Source organism: Ailuropoda melanoleuca, chromosome 16 (assembly GCF_002007445.2).
Source record: "Ailuropoda melanoleuca isolate Jingjing chromosome 16, ASM200744v2, whole genome shotgun sequence".
Lineage (NCBI taxonomy): Eukaryota > Metazoa > Chordata > Mammalia > Carnivora > Ursidae > Ailuropoda > Ailuropoda melanoleuca.
Window position 1 is genome coordinate 11,821,353 of NC_048233.1, and position 14,920 is coordinate 11,836,272.

The 14,920-nt window shown below is 50.2% G+C and overlaps 2 protein-coding genes across 6 annotated transcripts in view; one reads left to right on the forward strand and one right to left on the reverse strand.

Moving 5' to 3' along the window:
* Positions 1-3,147, forward strand: part of BORCS5 (BLOC-1 related complex subunit 5) — a 92,043-nt gene extending 88,896 nt beyond the window's left edge. For both annotated transcript variants that reach the window (XM_011223375.3, XM_002917981.4), the window contains exon 4: positions 2,418-3,147. In XM_011223375.3, coding sequence (XP_011221677.1) covers positions 2,418-2,648 — 231 coding nt within the window. In that variant the 3' untranslated portion in view covers positions 2,649-3,147. The remainder of the gene's footprint in view (positions 1-2,417) is intronic.
* Positions 3,148-9,233: 6,086 nt separating this feature from the next.
* The window catches only part of DUSP16 (dual specificity phosphatase 16), a 70,354-nt gene continuing 64,667 nt past the window's right edge, over positions 9,234-14,920 (reverse strand). For all 4 annotated transcript variants that reach the window (XM_002917980.4, XM_034645608.1, XM_034645609.1 and 1 more), the window contains 2 exons: positions 14,784-14,907; positions 9,234-12,931 (listed from right to left, as the gene is read on the reverse strand). In XM_002917980.4, coding sequence (XP_002918026.1) covers positions 11,755-12,931; positions 14,784-14,907 — 1,301 coding nt within the window. In that variant the 3' untranslated portion in view covers positions 9,234-11,754. The remainder of the gene's footprint in view (positions 12,932-14,783; positions 14,908-14,920) is intronic.

Consider the following 14,920-nt stretch of genomic DNA (forward strand, 5'->3'; position numbering starts at 1 on the left):
ATGGAAGTAGGCATCACCAGTTTTGTTACACACCCCCAGGTTTTCAAGTCTTACTTGCACCAACGCGAGACTCTCCTGGCAGCGGTCAGAAAGAAGGGGAAAAGGTTTAAAAGGCGGTAACGTCTCCATCATGCGATTCGATATTCTTTAATGCCATGCCATGCCATGCACGAGCTAGAATCTCATGCCCAACCAATGGCACGCTCTCTTGCTCGGAGAATAGGGGTGAAAGGAATATGCGAGACTGAAGAGGTCTGGGTTCTAGTTTTGGCTCCGTTGCTAGCGGGTCCACTCAGGTTCAGGTCTCCTCTTCATGGACCATCAGGGAATTGACTCTTGAGAGACATTCCGTCAGTGTGTGTGAACAGCATGCTCGAATTATGTGTGCTCACCCAGGCACTAAGCGTGAAGTGGCTTTGGACAAAAGCTCCGGATACATCAAACGTGGGCCCCAGTCGGCTGTGGAAACGTGTGGGCGAGTATATGTCATTTGAGCAAATGCCACTGTCTGATCAAGTATATATCGGAGGGAAGTGGTTGATTGCCAGGGGCCTGACACAGGCTAAGTTAGAGTCTTGGAGGCCATTTCAGATGAACTTCACAGGTGTGTGTCTAGTCTGGTAGACTTGGGTGTGGGGAGGACGGGATGCCGCCACCAAGTGAAGTGTGGTAAGGGAGTGTTTCTAGGTGCTGGATTGAATTGCCATTCTGAAAAGGCCCGGCGGTTGACTCTTAGGAACACTCTAATTTACTGGCCCGCTCCCTTCAAAGTGCTGAATGTCTGAACAGGGTTGCAGAGAACCATCTGATGGTATAAATTGCTTCCACAGTATTGGGAGGTGGCTGTTTCCCTCCCTCCCTCTTCTCCCACTGGCTGTTTTTTTGTCCCCTGAGCATTTCAAAACAAGTGAAGAAAGAACCAGCATAGAAAAAACAGGCTCGAAGTTCTTCTCACACCTCCCTTACTCACCATCCTCCTCTCCCCCCGCCCCCACTCGAACACAGTGTAAAAATAGAACTGGTTATTTTTTCTTGGGGCTGGCTTTGGTTTCCTTGCGTTTGTTTCGTTTGGTATTTGGGGGTTTTTTTCTCGAGGGAGGGAAGGGGCAGAGGGAGAGGAAGAGCGAGAATCTCAAGCAGGCTCCCTCTCCAGCACAGAGCCCAGTGTGGGGTTTGATCTCACGACAAGATCATAACCTGAGCGGAAACCGAGAGTGGATGCTCAACTGACTGAGCCACCCAGGCGTCCCGCGGTTTGGTTTTTATCACACGGTTTCCAGAGGCTCTGATAACGTGTGTCAGGTGGCAGTACTTTGCATGAGGCTGGGGGTTGGGAAGGGTCACGCTCCTGGAGTGGACAAGAATGAGGGACTGAAGTAACATTTGAACTTAATTTAAGGGTAGAAATTGTGGTCTTGGTAGTTTGTTTCTTGCCTACACAGGAGAGTATAGGCACCTGACAGGCTGGAGTTTCCTTTCCCTTATTTTTATCCAGGTGATATGTTCCAGAGAACTTCCCCGGGGGAAGAAAATAGTCACAAAAGGGGAGCGCAGAGCCTAACATTTGTTTAACTGGGGGAGAGAGTGCAGGGAGCAGTTTGCCTCACAGCAGTGTGGTCCACGGTATGGACTTGAGCCTTGGTTGTCAAAGAAAGTCACCCCTGTCCCTGCACTTGCCCCCGAGGGGCTGCCACCCTGCAGCCCTTCAAGGAAGAGAGGGAGGAATGACAGATGTGTTGTGAAGCCCCTCTGCGTCATGCCAGGTCCTGTGCTGGGTGTGTTCTCTCGCTCCATCCTCACAGTTGGGGAATCAGTTCCCTGGTGTTTGTTTTGTTTTTTTTTTTTTAAGATTTTATATTATTTATTTGAGAGAGAGGGAGAGAGCACGCCTGAGTAGGGGGGAGGGGCAGAGGGAGAGGGAGAAGCAGGCTCCTCGCTGAGCAGGGAGCCTGATGCGGGACCGGATCCCAGAACCCCGGGATCATGACCTGAGCCGAAGGCAGACGCTTAAGCGACTGAGCCACGGTCCCTCGTTCCCTGTTTCTTGCGCATGTGGACCCTGAGACAGAAAGGTAAGTATTATCAACTCAGGTGGCAGAGCCATGTTTAAACCCCGGTCTCATTTCCAAGCACAGGATTCTTTATGTAGAGAGAAAAATCCGAGGGTCTCAAGGTCTAAGTGGCTCACATGCCCAGCCCAGAGCCAGAAACCGTCGTGTCTGGGTCCCCCTCCAGAGACGACTGTGGGGCAGCGGCTGGCAGAGCCGAGCCCCGCGGGGGTTTTCCCTCCCGCCGCTGCTTCCTGGGAGCCGCTCAGCTTCCGTTTGCCTGTGGGTCTCGTGCCGGACGCCGGGTCCTCTTGGGAGGACTCGGTTCAACGAGGTTTACGGTAGTTCACTTCTTTTCTCCCTCTACAGATGGATTTGTCCGTAGAAACTCTCTTCAGCTTCATGCAGGAGCGCCAGAAGAGATACGCCAAGTACGCGGAGCAGATCCAGAAGGTCAACGAGATGTCGGCCATCCTCCGCCGCATCCAGATGGGCATCGACCAGACCGTGCCGCTGATGGAGCGGCTCAACAGCATGCTGCCCGAGGGCGAGAGGCTGGAGCCCTTCAGCATGAAGCCGGAGCGGGAGCTCAAGCTCTAGAGCGGCCTCCGCCCTCGGCCGGGCTCTCGTCCTGTGGGGACCGGCCTGGCGCCGCCCGTACCCCGAGGACCTTCGGAACCGAAGCCCCAGGCGGTGGCTGGATCTGGAAGCCGGTGGGAGGCTCTGGGACTCCCTGCGGGCGTGTGAAGCGGTCGGGCCGGCCTGCGAACGTGCCGCTGCCCCCCTTCCCCTCTCCGTGATGCTTGTCCCCTTTGCAAAACGAACCAAACGAACTCTCTCGGTGCTAACCGGAAGTTGGAGCGTTTGAATTATTAGGAATTTGTTACAGAACTCTGTGTTGGGAATTCCCTTTATTTTGTTTAGATTTTTTTGTTTTAATTGAGAGTGTATATTGTCAAGTCTAGCTTGCAGAGTGAAAATATGGAGAGAAGGGGAGAACTAATTTAAGAAGCTCTCTGTCCTCAATGCCTTCATGAAATTTTACTCAGTGGGCTTTCCGGGTTATGAATTGTAAACATAAATAACTAATTTAATCCAAGTCTGGTGTTGTTACTGTTCCTACCCTGTTGACGTCACATCAGGTCTTTATCTGGGGCACTGTGTTCCTGCCGTGGCGGAACACTGGTATTTTTGTTGTGTGCTGGGTTGTGGTGTCCCTCGGGTGTCGTCATCAGAGACTGAGGACTTCCTTTGAACGCCCTCCTCAGGCTCATCTCCCACTGATAACTGGTTTCCTTAGTGCAGATGTGGTTCAGGTTTCTTTGTATTACATCAACACTGGCAAGACTCCCGATTTTTGTAACAAGGTCTTCACCCACATTTCCTTTACTAGCCTGGGAAACCTGTGGCATGGCCAGGCTTTGAAGGGCCCACAGCAGGCGTTCACCGAGCCACTCGATGTGCCTGACATCGTGCCCCGACCACAAGCAGGGCTCTGTAGTCCCGGCCCTTCTTTTCTGAAGAGAGGAACCTCACAAGCCCACTGCGCTTCTGTGGGAGTTCAGGGAAGGAGGCCACCTGAGTAGCCACGGAAGTGCTTAGTGCAGGAGTTTGCACAACGTCACCGTCCCCAGGGAAGAAAAGGCTGAAGGCGCGAAAAGAATGGAAGAACAGATCAAGGCAGGCACATTGTGACCAGGATGGGGGCACAGGGAAGCCTCTGGGGCCAGCATATCCTGTCAGGACTCACCTCGTTCCCTTTAGTAAATCCTCCCAACTTCAGAAGGTGTTTTTTAGATGTCAGAAACAGCCTTCCGTAGATTTATGATCTTCCGGTCGATCCATTTACTTTAGCATACTCTCTGATGAACTTGATCTGATTCTAATCTCAGCTTTTAATCAGGTACTATTTTGTAAGATTCGTAAAACCCAGAATAAAACATAGGACATAAAACAACCGAATGACGGAAGAAACATGAGCATTCAAAACTAAATGGAAAAAATTTTTTTATTCCGACGCAGGGGAAAAAAAAAACCAGCTTCTAGGATTTTCAAAGGAGCAACTAAAAAATGTCAGGATTGTTCATCCCTCTGAGCTGGGAAGACCAGATGGACACCGGAGCCCAGGGAAGAGGCCAAGGCAGCATCCCCCTCTTTCAGGGGCGACCTTCAGATCCCGTTTCTGCCTTCCTGGGGACCGATGCCTTCGCATTAGGAAGGCGGGCTAGAGGTGGCCAACTTGAGGAGATCAGGTGGCCTGAGGGAGTCGTGGGGGACTCGGCAGCCGGGAGCTGAGGAGGGAGGAACTCTCCCTTTCACCTTCATTGGGTCACATTGCTGAAAGAAGTTTGTGTTTCTAATGCCTTTTGGTGGCCAGGATTTTACCATTTCTAGAGGAATCCATTTGAGGGTACAAATCCAGAAAGATGTTTTGTTTCTTAGAAACCTATTAATAGCTAAGGTTGTTTTAGGAAATGTCACAGAGGGGAGGGTGGCCACGTTTATTGAATAATGTGTCTTCGCTCCGCTGACGCGCCGTACCCCTTCGGTCGTGTATCCCATTTCCATACGACTGAGGGGCTAGTTCTGAGCTATAGTCTCGCCCGCACATCTTTCTCCCCACCGTTTCGTGCGGTTCTTCATCTTTCTATACTGTTTTAATATAATTTCACAATATGTTTTAATATCGGGTATAGCTAGACTAGGTGCCACCTGTGTTCATCCCTGTTTTTTCCTTTTTTTTTAATTTCAAACCAGCAGAAATTGTGTTTTGAAAAAATAATACAAGGAGTACTTCTATTCCCTTTACCAAGACTGACAAGAAGTGGCTTTTTTAAGCCATCGCCATCGTTGTCTTTTTCTGAGTTCCTGGAGTGTGCGGATCCCAGCTCCGAACGCGGACGGGCTTGCAGCTTTCAGAGAACGAAGAGCTATAAAAGCAGCGCAGGGCACCACACTTTGTCTAATTTACAAATAAAAGCACAGAACGAATAAAATGAGACGCAGACCAAGGCTACTGAGGGCTCACTGTTTCAACAGTTCATGGCGTGAGCATGGCAGGAAGGCGGACCGACCATGGCATGAGAACGTTCTCGGCCAGCCAGCCAGCTCGCCAACCAACTCACCACCCAACTCAAAAGCCAACTCTTCTTCTTATAAAGAAGTTGGGGGCGCCTGGCTGGCCCAGTCGGTACAGCATGCGACTCTTGATCTCAGGATTGTGAGCTCAGGCCCCCATGTTGGATGTAGAGTTTACTGGGAAAAAAGTGAGTTTAAAAAAAGTTAGACAAAATGATAATAACTTACGTTTGGGTCCTAAGTAGCGAGGCAACTCATTAACTGGGTAGAAGCAGAGAAGAACAATAGGCAAATTCAGTATTTTTTAAAAGAATTCTAGGGAGTATGTATGATGTGGGGGGTGGTTCTGCAATGTTGTCAACTTGGCTGAGCTGAACTGTTTGCCAGAATCCCCTGCCTTGTTCGTTTCTGGTTCGGGTTGGCTACAAGAGCCGTCTGCATGCGATCTGGAAGTGGACAGAAAGCAGCAGCTGTGCTCCCTGGGCCGACGTCCGGCCCCGCTGCATCTCAGGCCCACGCTCGCGGCCTGCGGCACCTGTAGCGGGCCCGGCAGCCGGGCTCATGGCTCCGCGGGCTCCCAGAGCTCTGCCTTCGGTTCTTCCACATCCTGGGCCAGGTGGGACTCGAGTTTCTCCTGTAGGCCCTCTGCAGCGGCAGGATGAAGGCTTTGAGAAGAGGGGAGGCCAGCATGGGTCCCGGAGAGACTTCACGTGCACCAGAAGCAGCTCGGCTGGGGCTCCCTTAGCAGCACCTGGAATGAAGTGCTTAAGGTCAGTCCTTTAACGCCCCCTCCCTGATTCTGGGTCATTCCTAGTGCTGCTTCTCTGATTAAACCCTAATTTAGGTAACATGGCACTACCAGTCCTTTCCCACCTCAGAATTTTACATTTTCGGGCAGATTCCGGGAATCTGAGTGATTTGCTATTCAAGGAGTTCATTCTGCTGAATCTGTGTTGCTTAATGCCCGGTGACCTGTCTGGAGCCTCTAGGAGCTTTGGGAATAAAGAGGCAGCCTGGCGTTGTGGGGGGCCCTGGCTGTAGCTTTCCAGCCTTGATCTTTGGCAGATGGCTTCGTTTCCCTGAGCCTCTGTCCACCTACCTACAGTGGGAGTTGGTCTGGATGGGCTCTCGGGCCCCTTCCAGCTCCAGAATTCCACTTCTGTGACGCCTGATAACTCTAGCAACATCTTCACCTCTTGTCTCTGAGCAGTGGCCCTGTGTTTCGGAAGTGAGTTTAAATTCTGAGCTCCCAACAGAGCTCGTTTCCTTCTTTTTGTTAATTAGAAATTAGAAAGCGTCCGGTGGCTCCCTCCTTTTGAGCACCTGTTTTGCTATCTCCTGACCTATGTGTGCATCTGTACGTGTGAACACTGTCCAACAGGTCCCTACAACCGCAGTGGCCTTGTTTGACTGAAAGTGGATGTTGGTAGAAGCTGGCCTTCACCCCGTGTCAAGTATGCACGTGAGTTTACAGGGAATGAGTTGTGGGGTTAAGAGCGAGGGATTTCATGAGAGCCTATATAACTTGACAGTGTCACGCCTTCATTTCCCTTAAAGTTCTGTCCTTCTCAGGAACGTAATTTATATTCTCCTCAGGGTCAGCATTTGATGAAATGGGTTTTGAGGACTCCATACCCTGAGATACAGGAGTGCACTCAAGGAATGAGGGGGGCTTTTTGCTTGGTAAAATCCCCTCTGGGTATTCCTTTGCTTTTCCCACTGACATACGAAGAAGGGAGGTGATGGGTATTCCAAACATGCTGTTTCCAAGGTTACATACACTAACGGGGACTGACCTGTGCGCCTGCCTCTGTGGGTTTGTAGAACTTACTTAGCTTTCGCAGCAGGTCCCCAGGCAAAACCGGGAAACTTCAAGAATGGGAGCTGGGAGCAAACACGGCTTAAAATTCTAGGGTGGGTGGAATTTTGTCTTCCCAATTTGTTTATACCTCAGCTAAACCCAGATACACGGCACTCAGCAGGCAACTACTAAAATGTTAATAAACCTGCTATTAAAGATCGAAGGGTAGGGTGAAGGGACCATTTTTCTTTTTGGGGGGCGTCGTAGGTGTAAGTTGTTCTTCACGCCAAGGGAACGAATTTGCTCTTCTTTCCCCTGCCCTTTCATTCCTTAGTTAAGAGCCGCATAGCGCCCCCAAGGAGAGGTCAATGGGGTTCACTAACGTATAGTAAGGAACACTGACTTTCTTGCACACACACAAGGCGTGTCGCTTCCATTCAGATGGCCCGACTCCAGAGGGAAAGGGTGACCAGATAACTTCCTTATTCACATGCCTCAAACTAAAAAAATCAAAATTTTTGGCAACTAAACCCAGCTGCTTCCTAGTCTAACCAGTATCTCCTGGGTGCGCTGTGTGTCCATTGCTGTTAGGAATTTGGGCAGAGTTATCCGTGTCGATCTGAGGCCTGATGGAGTTCACTAAGGGCTCCATTTTCTTCACCAGTCAAGGCATCTTCCTACTGCTACCTTTCATTTTCGTTATACAGTGAGTGGGATTCACGCTCAGAGCTTTGGTGAACCAAGGACTTTAATTTCAGTCTCTGAGGCTGTCGCAGCTCCCTCGAGCAGCGAGAACCCAGTGCGCAGCCGAACTCACCCTCTGCCAGCTACCGTGTTTGCCTGGGACACGGCTCCTGCCGGGCCACAGCCCGCATTTCCCGTGGGACAGCAAATCCGCGGACTGTACTGTTTTAGATGGAACCAGAGGAATGACACTGGGTTTTACATAAACCCAGTTCAATGCCTGCGAGCGTAAACCACGCCGGGACCGACTCGTGAACATCTTCCAAGACAGTGACGTAATTTTCCAGTTGATTTTGCAATACTTTAAAGATACAACCGGGTATAATTATGTTGTCCAAGGATGAATGGGCCCCATGGAATGCTAGAAATAACTCCCTTCCCTCTTCCATTTATAGATGCAGGAGTGATATTCAAAGAAAAGCACCTAGACAAATGTTACTAGATCTAAAACATGTCTGCGTGGTGTCAGAAAACAAAACCAGTGTTTGAAATGACGGTGACGGCTTTGAGGTGGAAAGCTTCTGTCCCCTAGTCCCAGTATGTCCACCCTTCCCTTGCCATCTCTGTTTTCCTTGTTTCCCCTTAGCCTGAGCCCTGGTCTGATTTTCGTTGTCAGACCCAAACTAGTTCTCCAGCACTAGCCTGCTTACTGGTCTCTAAGAGGCCCCCCAAATCTGTGCCCTCAAGTCGTAAGTGGCTTGACCTTCAGGACTTCCCACGATCTGCCCCTTCTTATGAAGCCTCTCCCTGAACACCTGCTTGCACAGGCCACCTTCCGTGTCTGGAGGCAGAAGTATTCGACATTCTGTTCCCTCTTCAGGCCCGTGCTGGCCTCCGGGTCTCTGCGAGGTCCCGGCCAAGGCAGCTCTTCTAGTCTTGGCTCACCCAGTGGCATCCTTGCTTTTAAATTTTCTTAAATTTAACTTCCAACTCAGAAGCCTATCCCAACCAAGTTAAATGACATCACCTGTGATTCTCCTATTATTCCACGGTAATATGCTTTATTATGAAGCGTATTTATGGAGGTAAATGCTTTATTCCTTTGATGCATAAAATTCTTTGACCAACTGATGAAACTAAGCTCCTAGTCTCCTGAACTGTGCTGTGCAGTGTCATTTATAAGCAGAGGGGTCGTGAAGATGTACATGGCAAGGATGGAGAACCGACCTGTAACGACTAGTCTCCATTCTTCCTACAGGAATGATACAGCCGTTGACGTTTGCCATCAGCGTGTACCATGAATGTGCATCTGGTCATTCTTCCTACCCTGTACTTATTCTCGAGTCTGTCAGTCGGCAAGTATTTACCAAGTGTCTGTTGCTCTCCACCGTAGTGTGCATCTGGGACACGCAGTGAAGGACGAGGCCAGCGGGGAATCATTAGCCGGGGAGGCGCTGTTTCACGTGACGACGGAGCACATCCTGTGTCTGATGCCCTCACCACTGTATTCTGAGCTCAGTCCCCCTGGACACGAGAACAGCGGGACAGGTTCCACTGCCGCCACCTCCTGCACTCGGATGTTGCTCTTCCCACCAACAGCGGCAAGGAGAGGTCCTTTCTCATTTATGTATAAACAGGTACCAGTTTTGATTTTATTTCATATTAACATACATGAACATCAAAATGAGAAATGCACAATTTAACCATTCAACAGCATTTTTCTCCAAAAGAACACTATATTCATATTAAACATTTATACAGTCTTTCCACCTCACTTTATAAATGTCCTAAACCATTGTCCAGCCTTTCTCACAAAAGTCTAGTTTTGCTCTTTAGAAATCACCGTTCAGTGTCATGCCGGTAGACTCCAGGGTGTCCCCTACGATTCCATGCAGTGGCAGGGCTCGCCCCAGAGGCCCAGTGGTGTCGGGCCCCAGGACTGCGTATTTGACATTTGCAATCAAGGACGAAGGCTGTAGGGTAAGACTACCCCATAGTCACAGGAAGGAAGGGGACCAAGGCCAGGAGAAATCCTGAATGCTGGATGTCCCCTCAACCCTCCTGCGACATATGTAACACTGGAGCTCTTGCTTTCATTTCTTAAAAATGTCCCGCAGTTGTGACCAGACTCTGGAAGAGGTGGGCTCTTCCCCGCTTGGTGTATATACAACACCTCAAAAATGCCTCTCGGACACCATGAGACTGTCTGATCACATCCCAAATTTAAGTGTATGTAGAAAAACTGAGATCATTTAACATAACTTCTTTCACACAGTAACACTGAGCTCCCTATGCAGGTCCGCTCTTCCTGCCTTCGTCTTACACCCAGATCACAGCACGTTATTTGCGTACAAGCAGTTATGTTAAGGGACGCTCGGAATCATCACGAGCAAGTCCATTCTGAATCACGTCATTCTGTGCTGGTTTCAGCAGTCATCATAGGAAGCATGAAGTCACATCCTAATCGAAGGACTATCCATTTCTCGAACACAGAAAAACCTGAGATATGAGTCAGCAACTAGCTACACTTACAGTAAAGAACAATGACACCCCCCCCCCAAAAAAAGCTGCTGACGTGAATCAAGGCTTCAAAAGAGGACCATACTTTAGCTGACAAGACTCAAGCCAGGAAGTCTAAAAGCAGATATGTACTAATCACTTGTGTACTTGCTCCAATCAACTCCTATTTTCAGCTGCCAGGACTGATTCCATACAGTGATTGTAGGTCAAAGACTGAGAGACCGCCTTGGTCCTGCTCCATTTTGATATGTCCCTTCTACTAAAAAAAATGCTGGGGAGAGTTTCTGAGAAGAGCTTGGCTGTGGCTTTCCACTCTGCTCACAACGAAACAAAATCCAAACACCTTCCCCTCACCTTCCTATACTGTTTTATTCTGAACCCTCCTCTCTGAATTAGCCTCTCAGCCCCATTAGTAAATCGGAAAGTCTGAGGAAATTACAGACTACCTCCCTCATCACATGCTCAGGGGAACAAAACCATTGACAAAAAGGACTTTCCTGCCTCTCTTAAGCAGTTTTAATTCTTTAATCTTCCCAGAGCTTTTCTCTCTCTCTCTAGTTTCCTATAAAAGTCTACCTGACTGTTCGGTTTTTACAAAATGTATCTGTGCAAAGAAACCGAAATGGAAAAAAATCTACTTTGGCTGAGAACTTCGAAGCTGCTGCTTATTCTGCTACCAACCCAAATAAATTCACATCTGGCTTAAACCAAGTTCAGCTTAATTTAAAGGATTAACAATCCCATTTGGAACAATTCTCTGATTTACATGGAGGGAGGTAGACTTGTTTAGCCTCCCGACCGACCTTAAATCATTATGTGGCCAGATTCCTGGCTGTTCAATTGAATCCTAGATGGCTTCCCTTCTCTTCATCAAGCTGAGAGGAAAAAATTACCTCCATCCAGGCCCAACTGAAAATGTGTGCAGAGATGGTCTGAATTGGTCTGCAAAGCGTGACTAGCTACCTGCCTATTCACAATGCCTAGAAGACAGGCTACCAGACTTGGTAGTGGTGAAAGCCCCGACTTGCGGTCTGAGGTACTGGGTTTGCTCTAAAGTCGACCTTGGCAAGGCCCCTAACGGTCTGTGCAGCAGAATGAGGCTCCCATCGCTCGGCTGCCGGGCGAGCTTGGATGTGCGAATCCGCCTTGGATGGGATCACTGCTCTTGCGTTCACTATGAGGTCCTGTCCCTGATGGGGTCTACCCGCCCAACCCACGAGCTGGCTCAGTCTCAGCGCTAAGGTGCACTACGGAAGGGGCCGGACAGAGACTAGTACTCGAGATTCGTGTAGCACACCACGAAAACGGGAGGGCACGGTGTCCTCCAACACCAGATCAAGCTGGATTCAGTAAGAACGAGGGGATGTGCAATGCGCTGCGTACAATGTTTCATCTGTCTAGGAGGAAATCTAGCGTCTGCCCTTCCACTCTTGAGAAATAGCTGCTCTCTCAAGTGCAGACGTTGAGAGGACAGCCCTGGTGATCCATCTTTTGCTTTTACACCATAGCTCCATTTTCCAAAAATATATATGTATGTACATATATATATTTCAGATTTACAGGGAATTTTTGTGTGTGTGTGAAGAAAAATATTGTCCATAGAAGTCACAAGTGTCTTCCTTCTCAGGAGACCTCAATGATTTCCATGCTGCCTGAAAAGCTAGACTGGCTGCCCACTTTCCCCAGTTCTTCCCGCGACCTGTTCTCCGACATGATGCTCTCGCCAAATTCCATCTGGCAGCTTCTGCGTTTAAACTGCTTTTCGAAGGGGCTCTCTTCGTGCCAGCTCCGCCGGGAGTCGGCTCTGTCACTTGGCTTCTGCCGCCGACGCACGGAGTGGACTTGGTCGCCGCAGGTGGGCAGCTGGCTGCAGCTGTAGGCGGAGTAGCTGGCGCTGCCCCCGTACACGGCCGAGGCCGAGTAGAAGTGAGAGGACTCCGTGGCAAAATACCAGCTGTTGGTCAAGGAAGGGGTGGAGGTCTGGGGAGCCAAGATGTCCGAATGCCAGCCCTTGAGGCCCAGCCCGGCGGCAGACTTGGCGAGGTGTTGCTGGCTGGTGGACAGGCCGAAAAGGAAGTTGGGGTGGTAGTTGTCCTCCACGCTCCCGCTCCGATGCAGCGGGGAGAAGAGGGCCCGCTGGGCGGCCCCGCTGCTGCTGGCTCTTCCTGCATGCAGTCGTTTGCCCTGGCCGTCGGAAGGCCTGGCCGGCTGAGGCTTCCTGGGAAGGCTGGCTTCCTCCTTATCTGGGCTGGTCTCTGGGGTCTGCTCCGATACTTCCTCGACTGGAGAGAACTGGCAGAGCTTGCCAGTCCCCTCCAGGGTCGTGGAAGGTTTGTAGTATTCCAGAGCATCTTCGGAGGAGGAGAAGCCATGCAAGGAGGCCGCCATGCTGGCGGAGTACGCAACGGATTTGATGTCCAGAGAGAAGGAGCGTTTGAGCTTATTGCTGTCTTCTAGCTTGCCTGAGGGCAGGTGGAGGCCGCTCAGCGCCTGGACCAGCGCGCTGTCCTCCAACAGCGGGGGCTGCGTGCCGGGCGCGCTGGCAGGATGCGCGGGCCTCTGCCCTGCCGCCTCTGAGGTAGCGGAGTTGGCGCAGGGTGGACTGAGGCACATCTCGCTCTTCTGTCCACCCTCGGAGACCGCGGGGCCGGGTTCATTTGGCTTCTCCAGGTGCAGCAGCTTGAGTTTGCTCTTTGGCCCTGATGCGCCGGTCTGGTTCTTAATCTTCTTCTCATAGTCCAGGAGTTGGCCCAGAAAATTGAAGTTTGGAGATATAGTAGGTCTTTTTTCTTTCACAAATCTATGAAGAGAGGAAAGACATAAAAGTCTTGAATTTTGCAACTATGCTTTATCTTAAAAACAGCTAGACAACAGAATATTAAATGAATAAATAAGGTAGGGAATTATTAGCACCTCCCGAACACCTATGGCAGATGACTGGTATGAAAGTTCGGGGAGACACAGAGCATGTCCCTGGAGCAAGCAAGAGAGAGAGGGGCCAGGCCCCCAAAGCTCTAGCTTTATCCTCCTTATTTTCAAGGACCCAAAGTTTCCAATGCAACTGACAAGCGAGGATTCTGGCCTCACCACCGGGGCCCACCCCCCGCCCCGCCCCCTGCCAACGCTGGTGCCGCCCCCCGTCAGAATTACAGGGTAATGGCCACTCTCCAGCTTCGGTGTCCCAGTATCGTGCCTTCTCAAAGTCCCCACAGTCACTTCCTCAGGACAGTTCATGTTTTAATTAATGACCAGAAAAGTGGGCATCAGATGACCTGAGCACCACAGCACACCCTCGAGTTCCTTCTCGTTGCCTCCAGCACGACAGAACCCTCAGCTCTCAGGTGGCCTGCGAGCTAAGCACTAGGCTGAGGCGTTAGAGCATCATCTCTCAGTCCCCAAACCACCCCGTGTCCGGTGGGTGCATTACCCCCATCACATAGGGACACGAAGTCCTTAAGTGACTTGCCCGAAATCACACAGCTGGGGTTCAAAACCAGGCCTAATGTCTGGATCCATTTTTGTAACCACTGTGTTAAAAAAGAATCATCGAGGGGTAGAAACTAGTAATAAGTCACTTTTATGTTTAATTGTGGAAACACAAACTCTTAGAGATCGTAGACAGATTCTCCAGTGGCTCCTGACCTTCACGGCCACTCCGCAGAAGATGCAGGAGTGAAGCTACACTGAAGATTCGTATTTGAATATGGAAAGAGAAAACTCACAAACTCCCTGGAAATCAAGTAACCTAAAGCAAATGAACAAAGCCAGAAACAAGTGGCTCCACTGTACCAAGTAGGAATGTAGGGTCCCCGTAGTACGACTTGGTAACGTGACACAAGAATGCCTTTCCTTCCGGTTTCTACGAGGCCCCAGACCTGCAGGGCGAAAAGCCTGACTGGGGGATGAGGGGACTAATGCAGACCAAGGCAACACCGTTCTGAGAAGCTGCTCAGGTAGCTCGTTTCTTTCCAGACCTTCCAATTTGAGGGGGGAAAAGTCGAATTGTTACAACAGGCCCGTGTCCTGTGTCTGTATTTACTGGCTCTTTATTGCATGAAAACTAACCACCTCTACCCTGTAGCACGAAGAGGCCTCCGATTCACCCGCTAAACAAACTCCGGTCTGTGCGCTCTCGTCATGTGCCTGTCCTCCACCTGGCCCAAGGGTGGGGGGAGCAATCCAGTCGAAGTGCAGAATCGGGGCAGCTCTAGAATACAGGAATTTTACTCGGTGAACGGACTTTGACAGCTTGCTCTCGGGCTTTCTCCTCACAGGGACAGAGGCACAAAGTTTGAAGCAGGGGAGGAATGCTGGAATGGGCAGTGCGCTGGAGCTTTTCCCCCATGTACTTCCCCAGTTAGGAAAAGATAGAAACTCACTTAACAGGACGGTGATCGGTTTAGATTTGTTGTTCCTGAAAATTCAAAAGTAGCCGAGGATGAATCTGACACGTTTGGGTGGAATTCATGCTAACTTATAAAAGTGTATTCTTCTCTGGTCTTTGCAACACCATTTAAAAACCCAGTCACCTGTAAAGCATGTAACTAAAATAGTCCTCATTTGCTTTCATTTGGTTACCTGCCCTCCTCTCCCTTCACGCTTCAGGTCAAATGAAAAGCCCATCATCGCACAAGACGAGTTCCGGCCCTCACCTGTAAGCTTCGTCTAAGGACATGTCCATCCTCTTCATGATGTAGGCGATGGCAATGGTGGCCGAGCGAGAGATGCCCGCTAAGCAGTGCACCAGGACACGACCATTGGAGGCCTTGGCTTTCTCTGCGGGCGTCAA